General features: G+C 43.3%; 1 protein-coding gene across 1 annotated transcript; it reads left to right on the top strand.

The window, feature by feature from the left end:
* Nucleotides 1-2,002: 2,002 nt before the first annotated feature.
* lmo4b (LIM domain only 4b) lies at nucleotides 2,003-20,850 on the top strand. Its single transcript, XM_017697941.2, has 5 exons — nucleotides 2,003-2,640; nucleotides 5,144-5,384; nucleotides 12,693-12,789; nucleotides 13,742-13,897; nucleotides 19,875-20,850. The coding sequence occupies exons 2-5, from the start codon at nucleotides 5,149-5,151 to the stop codon at nucleotides 19,881-19,883; spliced, it is 498 nt and encodes a 165-aa protein (XP_017553430.1). The 5' UTR covers nucleotides 2,003-2,640; nucleotides 5,144-5,148; the 3' UTR covers nucleotides 19,884-20,850.
* Nucleotides 20,851-21,524: the final 674 nt, after the last annotated feature.

Below are 21,524 nucleotides of genomic sequence, written 5' to 3' on the forward strand. Positions count from 1 at the left end.
AAACAGGGAGAGGGAAGTAAGTAATTTTTCTTGCCCATTTATGAAAAGCTCATTAAAAACAGCCAAAGAACAAACAAAGCTTTTCCTTTGAGGCACCCATTCAGAGTCGTCCCCTAATTTCCCTCTAGTTTTAATAGTTGAGATAAATTAATTATTCCTTTGTGGAAAATACATTCTTTGCCATCTTTGGCTCATTGTTCTAGCAGGAGAGAATGGTGCCTAATCCTGGGTGGAATAGAGTTTCCCTTCCAGCAGGGAAATCAGACCGCGCTCCGCAATCAACCACGAGCAGTCACAATTAAACCATTAAGACGGCCTACAGGAGACGCTTTACACACTGTACATCTTACTAATGAATCCGGAGGCAACTCATAATTACGTGGTTTTGTTCCCAACTGATTAACTGCCCACTGAAACTCGCCACTGAATGTCATGAAACTTTTCACCTTCTGACCCCCCTAAATATTTCAGACCAGAATGACATGAACTCAAAAGTCCTAGAGAATGCAGAGCGTATTGGTACTCATCAACAACAATCTCGAATCCTTTTTCATTTCGCAGAAATATGAGCAACGCGCAGCTGCATATGAACAGTTACTTCAACAAAGGTCTTCCCCGCTATACACTGCGCAAGGACAATACACACACTCTCCTCTCAAGATGCCATAAAGGGTGTACTAACAGAGCAAAATGATTCCGAAAATAGCACAATTCCCAATCGACAAATGGTTTTACTCCAGCATAATTTCCTACAGTAACTCACTTCAGCGTGTTATGGCTGGAACCAGTAAAACACATGAGTGAATGCCGTCTGAATTGTGATGGAATTTTAGTTGAGTTTAATTTCTGTTTTGGCTACAACCAAAATGGCAAAACATTAAGCTTTTAATAGCCTTAACAACAAATCATTAAACAAGTAGGCAAAGTACCTTAGTACAAATATACTCTATTACATATGTATTGCATGTATATTACATATGCATACTTTTACACGTACACTGCCAAAAAATGGGCCAAGCCCAAAATCTTATGTCTTTTACTGATGGTTTTGGCCTTGCTAGAGTCCAGACTTAAGCCCTATAGAGAATATTTACTATATATATATATATATATATATATATATATATATATATAGTATAATTTCTTATGTTTTTCCTTAGATTCTTTACATCATAGCTGTGCAGTAACTAGTCCTATTTACTCAGTTACATCTTCTTCACCACAATTTACATAGATTTGTACTTTTTTGAGTATTTTAAAACCTAATACTAATAAAAAATTATACTTTTACTCAAGTACATTTCTAATGACAGGAGTCTATCTTTCCCCTGACTGTATGTCAGGTCTTAACATTTAGTTCTCAATTCCCTTTCTGGGGGGGTTGAACTTCAGCTTGGTTCAGCTCCTGGACTGCTTTGCAGTTGCTCACACTTCTCACGTCCCTTAGCATTTCATTTTGAGCTGGAAGGATCAGCTCCTGTGCAGACAGACGGTGGATGCATTAAGAAGGTCCAAACTCAGACTAGCAGATGTCAACAAGGTCAATACTATGTGGCCAGCACAGGTTAATGACATTTATCCGGGCGACATTCTTTGCTCTATTACCATCTGAAGTCTACGCAGTTCCATTTCTTACCAGACGATGGCGCCACTGTGTAAGAACAGGCGTTGAAAAACTGCATTGTCTTTCCGTCAAAGCAGCACAAACCAGCCTCTGAACTTGGGAGGACAACCGCCACCACGGTGGCACTAACTAAACGGATTAAAGACATCAGAAACGATGTCAGAGATAACGAGGCCACACAATAAAACAGTGGCTCGTTTTAAACATGACGGCCCACCGATGCGTTACACTTGCCTTCTCTAAGTTGAGGGGAACAGAAAGCTGGCCGCTCACACAGCGGACGCAGAAGTTCAGACCTCCTCAGGTTTGACTGGAGGATTATGGACGGCCTGTGCAGGGCGTGTCGCTGGCGGCGCGTAGGGGGATCCGTCCTGCATAATAAAGCTCAACCTGAGAAAAGCATGAAACGCGTATTGAGCTGCGACTTCTCCTCCTTTACTCGGGACGCAGCGCCGAGCTCTTCGGATTGGACGGGTTTGTGAGTCCGCTCGAACGGAGCGCGGCACGAGTGGCTGGCGGGTGATTGACGTCACGGCGGGGGCGGGGCTCCGCTCTTTTTTCATTTTATTTTTATTTTTCCTCTGTCACAGTGACACATGTAGAGCAAGGCGAGGAGCGACGACAGCACAACGCCGGAGATTACGAGCCCGTACGCTGCCACTCTGACCGCGCAGACCAGCGAAGCGTGCATGGAAATTACCGAGCGTGTCCGTGAGGTCGAGCTGAGCGAGAGCAGCGGCGCGTAGGCTGCCCGAGAGAGGAGAAGAGGCGAGAGGAAGCGAGGAGGGACGCACGGCACCAGTGGAAATACAATCTGAAAACTCCATTTGCTGAAGTGGCTCCGTAAAGCCCAGCCGTGCGGCACTGCAGCTCTCCGCCTGTCAGAAGCCCCGTGCCGCTGCACAGCCTCCTCTGACTTTTAGGGACATTTTCTATTTCGTTTCCAAGAAGCTTTGAGCCCCGCGCCGTTCACCGTCCACGGGACAGAAGGCTTCGTCAGCCGAGGCGTGAAAGAGGTGAGTCTGCGTTTTCATGGTGCGAAACTCCAAGTTGCGCTCTGTAAGCTCTGCACCCCCAAAGCTGCGCCTCCTTCGGTTTGCCTCCTGTAGGACTTCCCGCGGCCAGTGCGCTTTTATTGGTTCGCTTAATTCGGCCGTGAAGAGGTTTGCAGCTGTAGCCTGGCGTGTTTGGCTCGGACGCAGAGCGCGTCTCACTGCCCGTCTCTGACGGCCACGCGCTCCGTAGCCAGTAACTGCGAGGACGTCCGATAATGTCCACTAATAAGAGTCCCAAGTGACGCTTCCCGGGCTTTGCTCTGCGACGTGGGTCGTTCTTGTAAATGATTGCGCGCGAGTACATTTCCTGGAGCTTTTTAGGGTCAGTGTGCTTTATCGTGGTTACGTCTTGCGTGGGGATACAGACGCTGCAGCCCAGCTGTAATGCCCGTTTCTGGATTTGGCCTCTGTGGCTGCCGGGCTGTGAGTCTGGTGGACGGCGCTGCCTCTGCTCTGTATTCCGTGCTTAAACTGCACGGCCGTGTAATTGCTTTAAAGGGGAATCCCACCGAGTTTTCAGAATTTCTGCGTGGTCCGGTGGTGAAGGTGTAAACAGCCCATCGGAGTGGTTTGATGCCAAATAACTCATTTGTAGAAAAGTTAACCTGCCAACTCGGATATCTTCACTGTGGTGGTGATGGGAACCAGGTGTCCCGATGTCTACTGTGCCTTTATTTACTGTCCGAGGGAAACAAGTGAACCTACACGAGACGTCTGGGTTTATGTAATATGAGTATGTCATGCTGATGATGGTAAAATAATGGTTAATCTGAAAAAAAAGAGAAAAAAAAGTGGAGAGTATCCCTCGGATGGATTCAAATACATTCATTAAACACGCTTTAGACCGAGAGTGTGAAACACCAGTCCTGTAAAACTGCCTCCGACCTGAAGCTGAGCTTATTTCATGGAATAACTTTGCGAGGCAGCTTTTAGAGGTGGACCTCTGGTTCCTGTCACCGCCACCGTGGACGGTTCTGACTCGACGAGTTTCTCTAGGACGGGTCGTTTCAGCCAGACCACTCTATCGAGTGTGTTTACATTAGGCCTGAATTGGGCCGGATTTTCTAAAAAGCGGCGCACTCCCCCTTAAAGTTAAACGCTTCTCCTTTCTCCTCGCTCAGATCCCCCCTTCCCCTGTACCCGGAATGAAACTTGACGACGGTCCGATCTTATTTATCAGGAGGAGTCCCTTTCTGCCCAGCCCCTGCGGTTCATCTGCTTTTAGATTTAATCAGCACTAAGGTATTGCTTGTCCCTAAGAGCCTCCGCTAATGGGGTTTATACTGAATGCCTTTCTCAGTGCAACGTTTTTCTGCCCCCCCCCCCTCCTCCCCCCCCCCCCCCCCCCCTCCTCCTCCTCTAATTACCTTTCAACACAGATTTGGCTTAGCCCGCCGTGAAGGCTAGCCTGACGAAATTGGAAAGGATTAAACATTAAAATATATGAACTTAGTTGAAGGGAGGGACTGGGCGAGATGCGCCGATCGAATACCAATAGATGAGCTGGCACGGCTGGCAGCGCTGGGGGTGTAACGGCGACTAACACGACTTCACTACACATGAACACGGGCTTCATCAGGCCGGTGATGTTAGCCGAGCTGAAGCACAACCGAAGCGCTCGTCAGCGCGGAAAAGTGCTCCTTTATCCGAGTGCGTGGACCCCCCACCCCCGTAACTTTAAGGGCCTCTCCGCGGTCTCCGCTCCAGCTCCGTTAGCCTAGCCCGGCTAAGTTGTGAGGAAACATGGTCGTGAATAATAGCATAGCTGGGCTAATGTGCTATTTAAAAGCCATTTCGGGCCGCTCAACAAAAGCCAGCTCCTCTTTAATTGTTCCAGAGGGCTGAATGTTATCTGCGAGCAGACTTTCATCACCGAAGGACCAAAGAGCAGACCTCAGCATTTAGATAAAGATCAAGGACAGATTAGTCCGTCAGAGACCAGGGGAGATAGGCTGTGGACACAGTCATAACGGTGGAAGCCTTCCTGCTTGCCAAAAGATCTTTGGCAGAGCGACCCTTAAAAAAGCCTCAGAGACAGATGAAAGGAGCTGTTCCAAGTTTTGGTGAACAGGCAGGTCCGTGCTGAATGCAGGCCTGCAGGCATCAAAACTTTGGGCGGGTGTGAAATGAGCTGGAATAGGCGGTTCTGAGATTCTGCTGCTTGGTGCTGATCACTAATACAAGGTCACTGAAACGAAAGATTAAAGTCTTCAGTAAAGGTTCCTTTGATAAGTAGACAGCGATGGGCTCACCCCCAGTGTAAATCCCCCACATTTAAAAAGGAGGTTTTGTGTAATGATCAGACAGAGCAGAGTCAACACCTACAGACTTCGTTACCTCAAATTACAATTCATTTCCAGTTATGTGTCCAGTGTCAGGTCAGCAGAGTCTGAGTCTAGCAGCCCTCTCGGTTCCTTTTATTTAGCGTGATGATGATTAACGCAGCGTCTGTGTGTTTTCGCAGGGACAATGGTGAACCCTGGAGGCAGTGCCCAGGCCGCACCTGTTGGAGCAGGCTCTATGTCATGGAAGAGGTGTGCGGGCTGCGGGGGAAAGATCGCTGACCGTTTCCTCCTCTACGCCATGGACAGCTACTGGCACAGCCGCTGCCTCAAATGCTCCTGCTGCCAAGCCCAGCTAGGAGAAATCGGCACCTCCTGCTACACCAAGAGCGGCATGATCCTCTGCAGAAACGACTACATCAGGTAGGAAAACCAGAGAACGAGGGCTAATAAACAAAGTTTAGGACCAAGAAAATGGACCCGGCGTTATAACGTGCTTTTTGCAGAATGTTTCGTGTTTAATGTTTTAAAAGAGTCTGAACGAAAGGATTTCTTTTTGGTGGCTCAGATCAAGATTTGAGTAAGGTTTAGCACATTATTAGTACATCTGTATTCTTACGAATATGTAATTCAAATGGGACATCATCACATGTGGGTTTATATTTGTGTCCACATCCTGACATTGTGTAAGTGTTTGTGTGTATGTGTGTGTGTACGCCGCGTTTTTACTTAAGAAGTCTATAATATGATAGTTGGTAAAGGCGGTTGTCTCAGCAGTGAGGTCTTTGAGCTGAACTCATGGTGGGGTTAGACGTTCTTTAGTACTGTGACTGTATAGGAGTAATGATTGTTTACATGTAGGCAGCACCTGGAAGACTGTAGAGATGGAGAAGTTAATAGAAGCTGTTAAAACCCAAGACATTTATGTGTATGGATACCGTGACTCTTAATGTGGATCTTAAATCTTTGAAGAGAAACTGAGACAGTTTGTGCATCTGGGCATTGAGGCAGTTTGACAGCCACATGAAATAACATTTGGAATGTAATGATGAGAAAAAGCGAGGGACATTAAGGAAAAAGTTATGAGGCGTTGGGCGTCCCATGGAGCGCGGTGGATTTTCCATTGAGAACATGTGTGTCGGATCCTGCCACAGCGACGCTCGTTAAAACCTCGCTGCTCCAGTCCTCCCTGGGCCACTCTCGAAAAGAGGTCAAGCCTTGGACATGTTGACAGGGGCTGAGACGAAAGGGATTCCTTGTGCAGAACATCTGCGAGTCACCACGTTCTTCACAGTGGAAGAGGTAGCCGCGGTGCAGGTCCGCATGTGTTTGCTTTACAAGACGATAGAAGACTGTGCTGCCAGGCCGAGGCTAACCTTCGACTCTGCAGGAATTTAAAGGGCTTTTCTCATCCTGTCTGACATGTTTGTGAAGCAGAAAGAGACGATTTAATTAGCGAAAAGGGCCTTTTTAAATATTTATACAAGGCTGTCTGACGCTTAGAGCGAAGGCTAGGTGACTGAAGTCTCACTCGCCTAATGTGGATGGTCTGATTTGACAGGACAATCACTCAACACTTTGACCTCTGTAAGGGCAGGTGAAGTGCTTTTGGGCATGAGAAGTTCAGTCTGTGCGTTTGGAGTGGGAATCGTACCTGTTTATACAGTTTTAGGGGTTTTGACGTATATTGAAAATCAGTTAAAAGTCAGGTAATAAAATGTTTGTGTTGTAAGAATGATAGACAGACAGACAGACAGATAGACAGACAGCCAGACAGATAGACAGATAGATGGGGTGAGAGTTAGATAGATATTGCTTTACTTTTTACTGCATCTGTAAGCCTCTACAAATAAACATTATATTTCTCCGTAACTGATGTATTTGTTGTACTGTGGAAGAGCAGAATGTGCAGGTGACTTGAGCTACTGTGCTAAAAAGTGCTGGACGTTTTATTAAATTTGAATGCACTTTCTTGTTACACCTATCAATAACCAGCTAATCCAGGTAGACTTAGTCTCAGTTTTGACTTTTTATAAATATTTGTGCATGCACAAGGACATGGAGAGTGTCGGAAATCGGTACTGGACCATAATTCCCACATTGGTACATTTGTAAAATAATATCAGGTATCGGCTCATAATTCCCATACTGGTGCAGCAGCTGAAGAGCGTGTTATTTTAGAAGTCTCATTTATAAGTTTCATACATACTGTGCGAGTCTGAAAGGGCAAAGCGACATATCGCATGTGATGTATTCTAATCTTCCAGGCTGTTGGAGAGAGAGTGTTTTTGGCTGCAGTGCAGTCATTAGTGTGTGTTTACCTTGGCTCGAGATGTGGGCTGGATCGTTTCGTGAAGTCCCGTTTCCACACTGACGCTAACTCTAACTCTGCAGCAGCAGGTGTGTGTGTGTGTGTGTGTGTGCGTGCGTGCGTGTGTGCCGGGGCAAACCTGAGAGGACGAGTCCGAATGTGAAAGAGAGTGCCTTCACTCTTTCCACTGTACCTGATCTGCAGGGATCAAATCCACGGGACTCCTTCTCACAGGGTAATGGGCCTACACCCCTAATTAAAAAGAGCAGGCTGGAGAAAAGTGCCTACACCTTTCTCTTTGTAATGAGCGTGCAGCTCACACAGGCCTGTGATCTAAGGAGAGATAAGAGAGAAGGACGAGAGAGGGTGAGAAGGAGGGGGGCCAGGGAGAGAGAGAGAGAGAGAGAGAGAGAGAGAGAGAGAGAGAGAGAGAAAACATCTGACAGAGAGTCCACACAATTAAAAGCTTTAATTAGAGTCCCCCTCCATTTTCCTTTAGTCCTGATGGGTTTTATCTAATGAGATCTAGTCCCTGGCTCCGATTCGCTTGCAATGACGTGTCCGAAATGAATGAGGGCCACATCGCAAACAAAACATTTAATTAACCAAATTGGCTTTTGAGAGAGAGAGAGAGAGAGAGGGAGAGAGGGAGAGAGGGGGGATTATTGCGAAGGCCAGTCCTCTCTGAGGGGAGGAGGGGGTGGGTTTAAAGGGGCCTGTCTTATTTTTGTAATGGATTATTAAATTGGCCTTGCAGTGTAAATAATGGAGTTATGCATCCTGACGGACTTATATTAATACCATCGAAGCAAAAACACTCACCCGATGGGTTGAGACACAGGACTGAAAATGCATTGCATTTCCTCTAATGCAAGATGAGGTGAATGGCCTGGGATGATGCCCATCTAATTTCAATCAGGCAGATGCCACGAACACCATGCACAGGGGCAACTTCTGTCAGCCACGCTGGCGCTGCCACTTCAGATTTCAGAGCTTTAACCCACAACAGCCAGGAGACTCTGCAGAAGATCAGCTTTACTTGGCCGGAAACTTTAAGGCTTAGAGATTAAAGAGTTAAACATACAGTACTAGATTAGTCTGTATTAATAAACGATAGTTTAACAACGTCAGATTTAGTGTAGTCAGAGAGTTTTTGCAGTTTAAAACACGGACAGTGTTTTTCACAGTGGACTTTCGGCCGTTCGGCCAATGATGACAGTTGCATCACCGAGTATGTGGTAATAAATCTGAGTAATTAAAATCTGATTCAGAGAAGGAGTTTTCACAATTCACTAATGTTAATAGTGTACTTTTCCATTTGGCCATAGGCGTTAGGTTGAATCCAGTGTGCAGCACTAAGCTGGTAATAAAACTTAATAAGATCTGATGAAGGAGACAGTTTAATAATGTTAATAGTTCGTCCATTAAAATGAAGTGAATCAGGTGTATGGCACAAAGCTAATGCTTAACAAGCAGTAAGTATGTGTTAATAAATGAAAGTTTGAAGCAGAATCAAACGGAGTAATATGTGATTCACTGTTGGAGTCTGTTGGAGCAGTTTAATAACTTTTTTGGAGCATTTTTCCATTTGTCCATTGATGTTAATTGATGTGAAATCACAAAGTAAATGTGTGAAATTAGCGATTAGGTTTCACATCCTGGCTGTTTTAGTTGACTTATTTGTGTAGGTTTTGGATGATGGGTTAGAGAATTAATTTAGATAGTGTCTAACCACATGACATAATAGTGTGGGGGTGGGGGGGGTGGGTGGGGGGGGAGGTGCGTTCTGTCCCTTTAATTGAATAGACCTGGGTAATTAAATGGCACTTTTCCAATAGGACGTGCTAGGTAAATCTAATAGTTGGTTATTTAATATCACTTTGAAGTTAGCCCACTCGAGCACCATGACAGCGCATGAGACTGTGAACTATTAGGCCGGGAAAAAACTGGGATCTCCGAAATTAATTAAATCGCATGCAATTTAGGGGAAACGTTTATCTTGATTTGTCATAACAGAATTAATTCAAGGCCTTCAATCCACTTGGGACTAGATCTGTTACTCTGAATTAACCAAGTGTAATTTGGCTGCGTTTTTTGCCCCCTCCCTCCCCTCTGTCTCTCTTGCTCGTTCTCTCTCTCTCTCTCTCTCTCACTCTCACTCTCACTCTCCTGCCTCTCAACCCCCCTTCACCATCTCTTTCTCTAATGTAGCCTTGCCATTATGCAAAGCCGGGCTTAAGTATCAGGCCCAGTGCTTTTAAGGTGCTTTGGCTGCTAATGTTGAGAGGCATTTTTATAATGGACTGTGATGCAGAAATCATTGTTGTACTACCTTACATCACTCTGCTCAAAAGGTTCTGCCTAAGAGGCCAGCATTTGCCAGATGGCCCTAAATTGCTCTGCTAGGTTGTAATTCACCTCACAGTCAGCATCCAAATTAAATCCAGTAGACGTCGTCTATGGAGTGTAGACAGCTCCAGATATTTTCTTTTTTTTTTCTAATAAAAGACAGACGTGGCCAGCACTGTCTGTTTTTATCCCTCTGCTCCGAAATGGAAAATGTTAATAAATCAACATTCCGTGATGTTTCGTTGACAAGACCATCTTTCGTTATGTATGATTGATCGCTGGAGTGAATTGCCCGGAGGAAGAAAAGAACAACAACAAAGGAAAAAAGGCGGAGAAAGCAGTGATTTGCAGCAAAGGAGGTGAAAAGCAGTGGTGTCATTGCAATTAAAGAGTCCCCTGGCCTTAATTATACTGACCCAGGCTAGCTCTCCCTTCCTCTCCCCAGCGCAGGAGTTCAATGGAGAGAGAGACCATTAGGGGCCAGGAGCAGACTGATAGCAACTTAATTGAGCACCTAATGCCTTCAGGCCTTTAAATCAAATACTATCAGGAGCCATCCCCTGGTCAAATAATTAACCTGGTATGTATAGCGTGCACAGATAAAATGAAAGGGTTGCCTGGAGATTGTTTCTCTAAGTCTTTCTCTCTGTTTCTCGTAAAAGACATCCACACAGGGGAAATTAAGGAGCCAGTTGGAGGAGAAAGGAAAAAAAATAAATAACGTGTAACTGTAAATAGTGAAATATGTGAGTTGTGAAGGGTGAAGAGCGTCAAGAATCGTTTTCCAAGCGAACGCCAATGTCGAGCTCAATCGCAATCTGAAGATTAGGGCAGATGTCATTTTCCAGGTAAGGCAAACGGCAGCATTTAAAGATATCCCTCTGACATTTTCCCTGGCTCGTCTGTTCAATTTGCGCCATCGAGGCCATGCTGTTGTCACAGGCCTAAAGCTAATTACTTTTGAAATTGAGTTTTGATTGAGCCTCTCCAATCGATGCCACAGCAAAATTTGTTTCTCCGCTCTCCTGTAAAGCAGCCATTTGAGGGCCCTATTAAAGCTCCACTCATCGGCAGAACATGCAGCTGTATGCAAACCAGAGAGCGTAATGTTGTGAACGTTCAAGGGACTAGAAAAGCAGTCTGTTTCAAAGGAAGTGGAGATGAAATGCAAATCCAGTGCTTAGACGAAATTAGGGTCTTTCGTTAGGAGGAAAGAACTAGTTCTGAGGTTGTAAAATTAAGCTACTCTAGGGCTGCCCGATATAATTGCGTCAGTATCAGTATCGCAAAGTATCACAAGAGGCCGCAGACGAGCCCTTTACGCAGTCACTAAAAGGATCATTGGGTGCTGTGATCCTCCCGACCAAAGTTGAGATGTTCTTCATGACTTTCTGTGTAAATAAAGGCAAAACATGTGAATAAGATTGGTCAAAAAACAATGCAGGTGTTCACTAATGTGTTTTTTAAGTTACATATCACAATATAATCTCAATATGGAATTTCCATCACATCCAGCAGGCCTAATCATCTCGCATGCAACGATTTCTCGTCAGTTCTTTGACGCAACTCTCGTTCTGGAACGTGATCTCTCCAGCTTTATCCTTTCCTACCTCGCGCTTCTTTCAATTCCCTCCTTCCTGCCTTCCACTTTCCCTCTCTTTCTTCCTCTCTGCCTTTTCTATCTCTCCCTCTCTCTCCCTCTCTCCCTCCCTCCTTCCCGCCAGAGCTTGTCAGATGCTGTGGTCTTATTTGATTGCATAGGAAAAGTGCAGTGATAGAGCAAACACCCAGTGAGATATGATGACAAATGGGTCCAGATCCCAGTAAATTACTTTCTGCTCAAATCGAAATTTCATTCAGTTTGTTGCTCGGCGAGATGAAGTAATCTAAATTGTGGACTCAGAAGGCAGATAGAAGGGAAGCAGGAGCAAGCATTTCATTATCAAGAGGCAGGGAGAGAGAGAAGGTTAGAGACGAAAGAGATGAGCAGGAGCAAATCTAAAGTGTTGACACCATGATTGAAAAGGTTAACCCATGCACATTATATATCAAGCCGAGGTAGCCGAGGGTTTCTAATGGAAACGCGCCAGTGACGGAGCGCCCGGCGCACTGCTAATGGCAAAAGCACTATGTCTCCGCCTAGATGTACAATCAAATCCTCTTAGGGCCTGATTGCTTATGTTCCAGGTTATTATTAGGTAGCAAAAAATGGGCACCAAAGGTAATACTTAGGCTAGTTCCAGCGCCAGAAGCTTTTGCAGGACAGGACTGAGGATTTTTCATTCGGATTGCTGGTATTACACTGATTTTATATTTTCCAATATCAGAAAAAAATTGTAGTTGTCATTTGTTTCCGTGCTTGCGTGTGTGTGTGTGTGTGTGTTGACATTGTGGTTGCTAGAGGCGCAGGGCTGGAATGTTCTGAACGGAGCCTGGCCTTGGTGCTGTAGGGTTTCATTATTACAGTAAAGTGTAAACCTGCCAGTTAAACAAATCTGCATAGTTTATGGTTGTTATGCATACCGTCGTTTGGGTTTACCTGATTCATGCGTACAGTAATTTTGGCTTCATCCAGAGCTAAAATCATAAACACCTAACTTACATATTAGTTACATAGTAACTTAATGTTTGTCTCTGAAGTTTTATACTTCCTTGGGTCCATATGTTCCCTGAGCTTGCTTGAGTCATTTTTCCAATTGAGCAAAACATGTGAGCTTTTATTATTCATCTGTGAGATTAAACGTATTGTTTTGGTCACACTGCACTAGTAATTTAATTGCAAATAAAAGTATGAAAATCATGTGTAATTAGAAAAGTCAAATGAAGACGTTCATCCAGTGTATAATTATATAACGTTTTACAGCTTTATACCAATTAAAATAGCTTCTGTGGCGCTTGTCCTTTGTATCTGCTGAATAACTAATGCTTACCTATGTGGGGTTTGAGCCATTTTTGAGCCAAGTTTCTTCGATGACTAAAGCTTTTGTAGCTGTGTCTTTGCCACAGCTTTACCATCTGTCTCTGTCTGTAGCTCTGCTAACAGTCTGGGTTTGTGTGTTTGTACCCGGCAGGTTATTTGGGAACAGTGGGGCATGCAGTGCTTGCGGTCAGTCCATCCCAGCCAGTGAATTGGTCATGAGGGCACAGGGAAATGTGTACCACCTCAAGGTAACTTGCCTTTCAAACCGGAAGCCCTTTCTTAGAGATGTTTACATTATCCATATTATGTTTATTTTCTAATGAAGTCATATCACAGTACTTGAAGGCATTTCCCCAATACACAATACATCTTTTGACACACAGACACAACCAGTAGTGCTACATTAAACATTTCACATACTGTACTGCACAAAATCCAAACAAGGCTAATTATAGCAGTTGGTCAGGGTTCTTTGATCCACGATATGCTCAGAAAAACAGTGTCATTTATCTCAATAATGTCAAAAATATTCATCTCACCACTAATTGCCAGTGTCATATCTGAAGCGCATGAAGTTTTCCTTTTTTCTTTGTTAAACTATATGAAAACACCAGCGGAGTGTTATTAGGTTTATTATATATTATTATTATTATATTATTATATATTGGGTGAACATTCCATGATGAATCGACCAGTAGAAATGGTACAAAATTACTTGGAATATAATTTCTTTATATTAACACACATTCTTTTTTTACTGCTCCATTCCAGAGGTTTTCCTGCCTCTGCTGATGGTAATAATACAGCCTAGGATTACAAGATGGATCACGTTAAATTTATAATATATGTATTATTAATTGTATAATATACAGTAATATTTCTCTTATTCTGCTCACATGTATTCATTTATAACTCCCAGAATCTGGAGGAATTCACTTTTATTTTTTTCCATATGTAAATGTTTTGTTTAATTATGTGGAAAAATGATAATGATCAACAACTGTAATTGTAATCATGCATAATTTACCTAGAAAATTATCTTGCCTGATTTTTATGTTTCTCAAGTTGTGAATAGGTGTGCATGTGTATGTGGGTGTGTGAGGGTGAGAAACAGAGAGAGAGAGAGAGAGAGAGAGAGAGGCAGAGATTGAGAGAGAGGGGGGCTTATGGGTAATGAAGTCTTTTCTCCCTCTTTGGCAGTGTTTCACATGTTCTACCTGCCGGAACCGGCTGGTCCCTGGTGACAGGTTCCACTACATCAACGGCAGCTTGTTTTGCGAACACGACAGACCCACAGCGCTCATTAACGGCCATTTGAGTTCACTGCAGACCAACCCACTACTGCCCGATCAGAAGGTGAGAACAGCTCCTGCGCCTCCTGCCAGAATTCTTCATGATTTCATAAAGTACACAGTTATATACCAAAGCAGTACAGCAGATAAACATCAAATGAGTGGCTATACATTCTTGCTTTATATGAGCCCAGCTCTCCCCCTCATTATACTTATACGCTGTTTGTCTGTAAGCTCCTAGCTTGGCGTTTATATTTATCTACATTCATTCTAAGTAACTAAATGTCTTATTGTTATTGAGCGAAGATGACACAGGAAGCATGACAGCAGCAGAATTGCTTTTTAAAGGGGGAAAAATGACAGCAGATCTAAAAGCACTTTAACTTGTTCTCCAGAAGCCCTCAGGCCCAAGGTCAGGCCTGCAAGACAAGAGCAATTCAGTCTCGCTGAAAGCTAATTTGTCACAATTAATGTCAGCTCCCTAAAATGAGAGGCATGCTAACGCAAGCTTGGTGTTGGTTAAGTGAGAGAAAAAGGGCTTGGATGGGGGGGCATGGAAAAAAGTTCCCTACATAATTCTGCTGCCTTCATATTTCATACTGATTATGTATTGATGACATTGATTCATTTACGCTTTACCGCAAGACCCGCAATAGGTATTAAATCTTATTGACCAAAGACAAATTTTAATTTTGCGCGGTGTATAGATTTCTCTATCATTTCTGATGACGCAGGTTTGAATTTTTAACGGTGGTGTATGCCAATCAGCAGATTTTGACTTATTGCCTTAGTGGTCAAAATGTACTATCATCTGGCCGTTGCTAAATACGTTCAGTCCTGTTGATTTTTTTCAAATGCTTTTGTTTATTAGTCTCCTGCACTACATTAATACAGGTTTAATTTATTTGTTGTATTCGCGGCTGGTAATTTGGTCCTCCCCATGCAGCAGTGTACGCTTACAAAACATTAAAATAAGACCAAGTTATTCACTTAATTCCTGCTCTGGCCCTTTTCAGGGTTGTACAATGCAATAACATTGCTGCTTATTCTAGGAGAAATAAATCCTGTTGAGCACACAACATTACAGTCGCACATGTGTGAATAAGCTTTATATATTCATTCAAATAGTTTGTCAAGTCCTCCAACTCATGTAAAGCAGCTATGGTCAGTTGTGTGAGTGCTTTGCAATATCAGATATTTCCACAGTAATCGAGTGATGCAGGTCACGTTATGGCATTTATAGTAGTTGTCCATCAGGTAGATTGAACACTATACAAGTCCAAATATGTGTAAACACAGGACCTGTCAAAAATATGCAGATTGTATAATGGTTGGGGCTGGAATGTCATGTAAAGGTGTCTACAATTTGGGTTTTACCCTCTATTTATTTTGAAATCTATGGCAGCAACATGCACAAGTCTGCTGGTGTGGGTTCACGCATGGGTTTCGTCTTTGTCAATGATGCACATAAATGCAGCTTGAGTGCTTATAGTGCCTCCTTGTGAGAGACTGGAGAAAATCTGAAAATAAACATTAATAGTAAAATATTTACACGCAGCTTTTTTCACAGTTAAAATGGCAGATTGTTCCAATAATTGGGGTTAACATTGTTGAGACGAACTCTGTGATGCTTTTAGTTCAATGGTACAACATTTCTGTGTTGTACTAGCACCAGAGATGCCTTCTCAAAAAGTTTACATACAGCCCAGCCTTAAGGACACGTCTGTGTGTAGTGTATCCACTTTGAAAATAAGGGCTTAGTGACACATAATGAGTATCGATACAGAGCCAGAGCAGGTGTGTGAGTGTGTGAGATCGGAGAGAGAGGGACTGTGTCCAAGGGCGAGTGTGTATGTGTTTCAGCTTGCAGGGAAATAAGGAAAGAGGAGAGGAGAAGAAAGTAGAGCTGAGAACACGAGAGAGTAACAGGAAGGAGGAATGCAGTGCGAAGGACTAAAAGGATTGAAGAAGAGCAGATAAAGAGAGGAGAGGAAAGTGAAGAAGAAAAAAGGGAGAGATAGATGAAGAGTGGAATAAGTAAGGAGAGAGAGAGAAAGAGGGAGAGAGCTCCATTAAGCTCAGTATTCCGTCAGAAGCCTTTTAAGGGCTCGTCACTTTTACAAATCAGCACTAAGAGTGCCTCGCGTTTCAAATTGAAAGCCTTTGCATTATCTAGCTTAATTTTAAATGTCTGTTTAAGCCCCCCTCGCGCCCCTCCCCAGCCTGCTCTCGCTCCGCGGCTGCTGCGGTAAATATGAGGCCTCATTGTTTATTTATGTGCCGACATCAATTGTAGTGAAAACAGCTGAATTATTAATGCTAAAATGCAATCTGAATATTGGCCTCGCTGCTTTAATTATAGCAGGGAGAGAATTCTTAAATACACACAGACGCCTCTCTCCACTTGCCAAAATAAATAAATAAATAAAAGAGGTCCAAGTGTCCTCAGCAGATGCTTGAAATGAATGATGCTTTCCTCAGCGCTCAGTATACAGAGTTATTAGGAGCCTCAGCATGGACCTAAAGTGCTTCCATAGTGGAAGTGTGTGAGAATAGACTCTGCCTCCACTCCAAACTAGAGCTGGCCAAAATATAGCGCCTGTGCTAATACACGATAGCGATGTAGCACAGCAGGATGGATTTTCAGTTATAGCTGTATTGATGGATGTAGTTACCTGCTGTAGACCTGCTGTAGTCCTGCTGTAGTCCTGCTGTAGACCTGCTGTAGTCCTGCTGTAGTCCTGCTGTAGACCTGCTGTAGACCTGCTATAGTCCTGCTGTAGTCCTGCTGTAGTCCTGCTGTAGACCTGCTGTAGTCCTGCTGTAGACCTGCTGTAGACCTGCTATAGTCCTGCTGTAGTCCTGCTGTAGACCTGCTGTAGTCCTGCTGTAGACCTGCTGTAGACCTGCTGTAGACCTGCTGTAGACCTGCTGTAGTCCTGCTGTAGTCCTGCTGTAGACCTGCTGTAGTCCTGCTGTAGACCTGCTGTAGTCCTGCTGTAGACCTGCTGTAGACCTGCTGTAGATCTGGTTCAGATTGTTTTGAAAGAACACTGCAGAATACGTATCGTGTATCGTCAGTGCTTAGAAAACACTTTTCCTAAAAAAAGCATACTGAGCACTGTAGTATGTGTAATGTTGAATAAAAGCCATTGTATTATTAGTTTTTCAGAGTATTTTTAAATAAACACTATATGGGACTTTTTTGTCTGTTCCAACATAATGTTCAGCATTAATACACCAACTTGAAAATAAAGAATAAAGACTAGAACAAAACTGCAAATGAAGAATAGAATAAAGAAAATAGGAAAAATCTTGCATTGTGAAAATTAAGTATCGTAATATAATATTTTTTTTCTTTTCACCCCCCTCTTCTTTCTGGAAATGTGTTTCTGTGTATTTTTGATCCGACAAAGCTAAAAATTCATCGAAATTTATTCAGTGCGCAAACTGGCCAAGAAAGCACGTGAAGAGGAACAGAAGTTACATATCAAGCACATTTTATCATAACTCTGAATAAGCAAAGCAACATGAAGTGCTTTTTGAGCCGAACTGTCCTCTGAACAAGCTCGCGTCCATCCAACAGTACAGCCCATGCATCTTTTCCACATTGATTTAACACCTCTGGCAGCAGATTTAAACCGGTTCGAAGGGCCGAAATCTCTTTATGGATAGATAGTTTATGTTATAGTTTAAGTTCCCTTTTATAAAAGACGGACAGAATTAAATCGCTGTTGTCGGAAGAAAATTTCTCCATTTTTTTTTCCCCGGATCTCTTTTTCTGATTTTTTTCTGATCTCCAGTTTTTCCACTTCTGACACATTTGGAAATGCCTTTGTTACCCTTCACATTGTCTGTAAATTTCATGATGAAGACCAGAAGAAACGACACAAAATGACATGGAAAAAATTCTGGTTCCTTTTCCTGTAAAGTTCGAATTTTGGGGATTGGAGACGAGATTTTCTTCAGACAACAGCAATTAAACAAGATCTGTTGGGTTTGCAGTCGTAAGCATGAGTTCATTCAGTTTTTGTAGTGAATTTGAACATCTCGGATCGTGATGCTCTTACATGTGTGATAGTGAGGTTTATCAGTACCACCCAGCACTACTCTGAACTAATCATGAGGCCACAGTAATCAGCCCAGCTCCTCCAAACACACAGGAATACAGCGTGAAATCTATGCAGAGGAAGTGCAAACAGGAGAGGGAGAGACAAACGTTCCCTCACTTTGGCGCATATAAGGTCCCGTCTGGCGGCCATTGTTTTTATTATCTGCGATTTCATGGTGACATAATTGGTGTTGTCCGTGTCGACGGCTCAGGACATTTGATGCTCATTTATTAAGTAGGCTTCCCAGCTTCTCCCTAATCTCTTTGTTCAGGACAGACAAATTACCTTTCTCATGCTGAGCCCGGACCCGAGGGAACCAAAACCTTCCCAGCCTCCGTCTCCTTAATTAGCCCCCGAAAGTGGGGGGTTTTGCAATTACTAATAGACTGAAACCCTCCTAGTAACTTGAGGAAAGAGAGGAAAAGTAAATTGCCCCCTAGAATGTTTAAAACAAAAGGAAAGAGAACGAGAGAGAGAGAGCGAGAGAGAAAAATGAGAGAGAGAGGGAGAGAGGAGAGAAATTTAAAAGTTGGTCTTGAGTGTCTATGAAAGCAGAATGCGGTTGCTTAGACATTGGTATAATTGTCCCTGTTGCTCGGCTTTACAGAACCTTAACACCCTGGGGGCTGCGCTGAGGCATTCTTCAAACCGAGACACAAAAAAGAGACTAACTTCATAAAATGTGCTTTAAACTTAATGCAGAGGAAATAGGGCAGCAGATGGTTTCCAAAGCCTCACTGATCAATAAATTAAGCGGGGGCTTAGTGGAGCTGGCAGTGCTGAATGCCACCTTCATTAGACTTGAAAATAAGGAGGGAGCTATTTTGGAATGCGTCTGATTTTTATGATATTACCACTTTTTAAACTTTTTTTAGGGACGCCGCTTATACTGTAGATGTAATATACTGTGTTATCACTGATTGTCTGTACAGACTAAGTAGTATTTACTTCATTACATGCAAACTTTTACATGATTGGCATTTAGCATATAGCAGACCTTAAAACATTACCTTAAAACATCTCCTCAGCTCCTCAAATGAGACGCATGGCTTGGATTGCGTGACGTCTGATTCGAGCAGGTTGGCAACAGTTTCGGACATGACTAAAGCAACCCAGTAGAGTTTTTGGACACGTTTGTCTCTTAAGGTAGCAAGTCACTGTCTCTTGTTTGAACTTGAACAGTAATTTGGCCGAATGGTTGTAATTTAGCCCGTCTGGTTACACTGGCCTACTTTAGAATAATGTTTGCTCTGTTCTGAGTGCTTCTAACATGTCATTTGCGCTCTCTCTCTCTCTCTCTCTCTCTCTCTCTCTCTCTCTCTCTCTCTCTCTGTCTCTCTCTCTCTCTGTCTCTCTCTCTCTCTCTCTCTCTCTCTCTCTCTCTCTCTCTGTCTCTCTCTCTGTCTCTCTCTCTCTCTCTCTCTCTCTCTCTCTCTCTCTCTCTCTCTCTCTCTCTCTCTCTCTGTCTCTCTCTCTCTCTCTCTGTCTCTCTCTCTCTCTGTCTCTCTGTCTCTCTCTCTCTCTCTGTCTCTCTCTCTGTCTCTCTCTCTCTCTCTCTCTATATATATATATATATATATATATATGATTACATCTCTCTTCTAATTTGTTAATTGTTTTTTCTCTCCTCTCTCTCTCTCGCTCTTACTCTCTATCATTCTCTCTCTCTCTCTCTCTCTCTCTCTCTATATATATATATATATACCTCTCTTTCTATTTTTGTCTTTTTGTTTTTTTCTCTCTCCTCTTTACCTTCCCCCTTTCTCTCTCACTCTTTTTCTGTTTCTTTCCATTTTATGTTTTCTCTCTCACTCTATCTCTTCTGTCTTTGTATTAAAACAGCAGCAATAACTAAAATGGTGATGGTAACATCAGTAACATCAACAATTCTCTCTCTCTCTCTCTCTCTGTCTCTCTGTCTCTCTCCAGGTGTGTTAGGAGGGAGGAGTTGTTACAGTGGGACGTGTGCCTTCATTCCAACCCTCGCTCACATTGTCACTGAAGTTCTCTCAGTCCTGACCGCCGCCCCCTCACCTCCGGAGCCTGACCCCATAGAACCCACTTCCAGCTCCCCCATCCCCTTTGATATCCCAGAATTCCTCTTCTCTACACCCTCTAACCCCTGATCGTAGGCGGATTCCCAGCGCTGAAGCGCTTTTGATGGAAAACTGAGGGCTCCATGAACTCCATGATTTACAGGAGACACATCGGACCCTGAGGGATTCAAAGACACAGAGAGAGAAAGTAAGAAAGTGAGAAAGAAAGATAAACCAAGCAAAATGGACATTGCGGGTAAGAGGAAAGACAGTGAGAGAGAGAGAGAATAAGAAAAACAAAGCTAATCAGCTGCAGCTTCTCGAATCGCGGTTCATACGTTGGTTTGACAATTAATAGGGGCAAAAAAAGACTGCTTTTTTCCTTTTTTTGTTGTTTTTTGGTCCTTACTTCCTTATCTATGCTCTTTTTCTTCACAAACGCGGTATCTCCTCTTTCTATATTTTAAATGTTGTAAAGGGAATGTGTTTCATTTTTTGGGGTGATTCTAAAAATCAAAAAAGACTGGGTTCTAAGAAGTATCCGTGGCTTTTTTGTGCAAATCAAATCATGAACACTCTTGGTGTATTTGTAAAACTACCATGTATGTATGCATGTTAATGTTTTTTGTCCCAACGTGGCTACCGTACATTCTCCACCTGACACACAGCTAACCCCTCCCCCTGTCCCTTCCTTATCTGAACCCTGAACCCGGCGACAGACACATAAAAAACCCATAGCCGTCGACTTATAAATGCTGAATGAGAGAGAAATCTATTTGTGATATTTTCAGAGACATTTGCTCCAGTATGGTGTATTTAATTAATAAAAAAAGTTAAGATTAAAAAGGCACTTGCTTTTTTCAGTCTTACCCAACGTATTTTCATTGCTTTATTCAGCATCTGGGTTCTGATTACAGTATCTGGCACCGTGAGAAGCTCATGAAAAGTTTACACGCACTTCAGTTGAACTGAGGTCTGTGTGCTATGAGAAACTGGTACGGATTCGTTTAAGGATGAACTTCTTCTTCTTCTTCTCAGTGTTCTTGTGAGATCTTTCTATATAGATTACCTATGGTATCTAAAAGAGCACACTCCACATTCATTTTTCCATCAGGAGGCCCAAGTGCTTTGTATTATCACAGCAATTTATCTCATCTGTTCCCTAAGAGTTTCTCCGGAGAAAAGGGCTCATTAGCAAAACTATGCTTTTTCATTAACCTTCCTGAATGTAGTGCCGTCTCCAACCATCTATCGCTCCCTCCATTGTGTCTCTCCGGCTTTCTCTGCAGTAATTATGAATGCAGATGATGGGGTGGCTAATTGAAAACGGATAAACATGTATCCTTGGTCCCCTTTTCAAACGAACATGCTACTTGTGGCTGTGAATGCGGCAGAGGGGGAGGAAAAAAAATGCCCCTTTGAAGATTCAATTACCGTGGGGGGAGAGAAAGGTGTTTCGGCGTGGCCTGAATGGACTATTTACAGAACAAATCGCCGTTTGAAGCTGTTGCTCGACCTAATGGGTATGAAGGGGTTTCTGATT

The sequence above is a fragment of the Pygocentrus nattereri genome, chromosome 26, assembly GCF_015220715.1.
Source record: "Pygocentrus nattereri isolate fPygNat1 chromosome 26, fPygNat1.pri, whole genome shotgun sequence".
Lineage (NCBI taxonomy): Eukaryota > Metazoa > Chordata > Actinopteri > Characiformes > Serrasalmidae > Pygocentrus > Pygocentrus nattereri.

Bases quoted from the DNA above. Each gene is read 5' to 3' on its own strand.
- lmo4b (XM_017697941.2), top strand. From the start codon at position 5,149: ATGGTGAACCCTGGAGGCAGTGCCCAGGCCGCACCTGTTGGAGCAGGC. The intron at 5,385-12,692 runs GTAGGAAAACCA...TGTACCCGGCAG, and splicing joins TGCAGAAACGACTACATCAG to GTTATTTGGGAACAGTGGGG. The intron at 12,790-13,741 runs GTAACTTGCCTT...CCTCTTTGGCAG, and splicing joins GAAATGTGTACCACCTCAAG to TGTTTCACATGTTCTACCTG.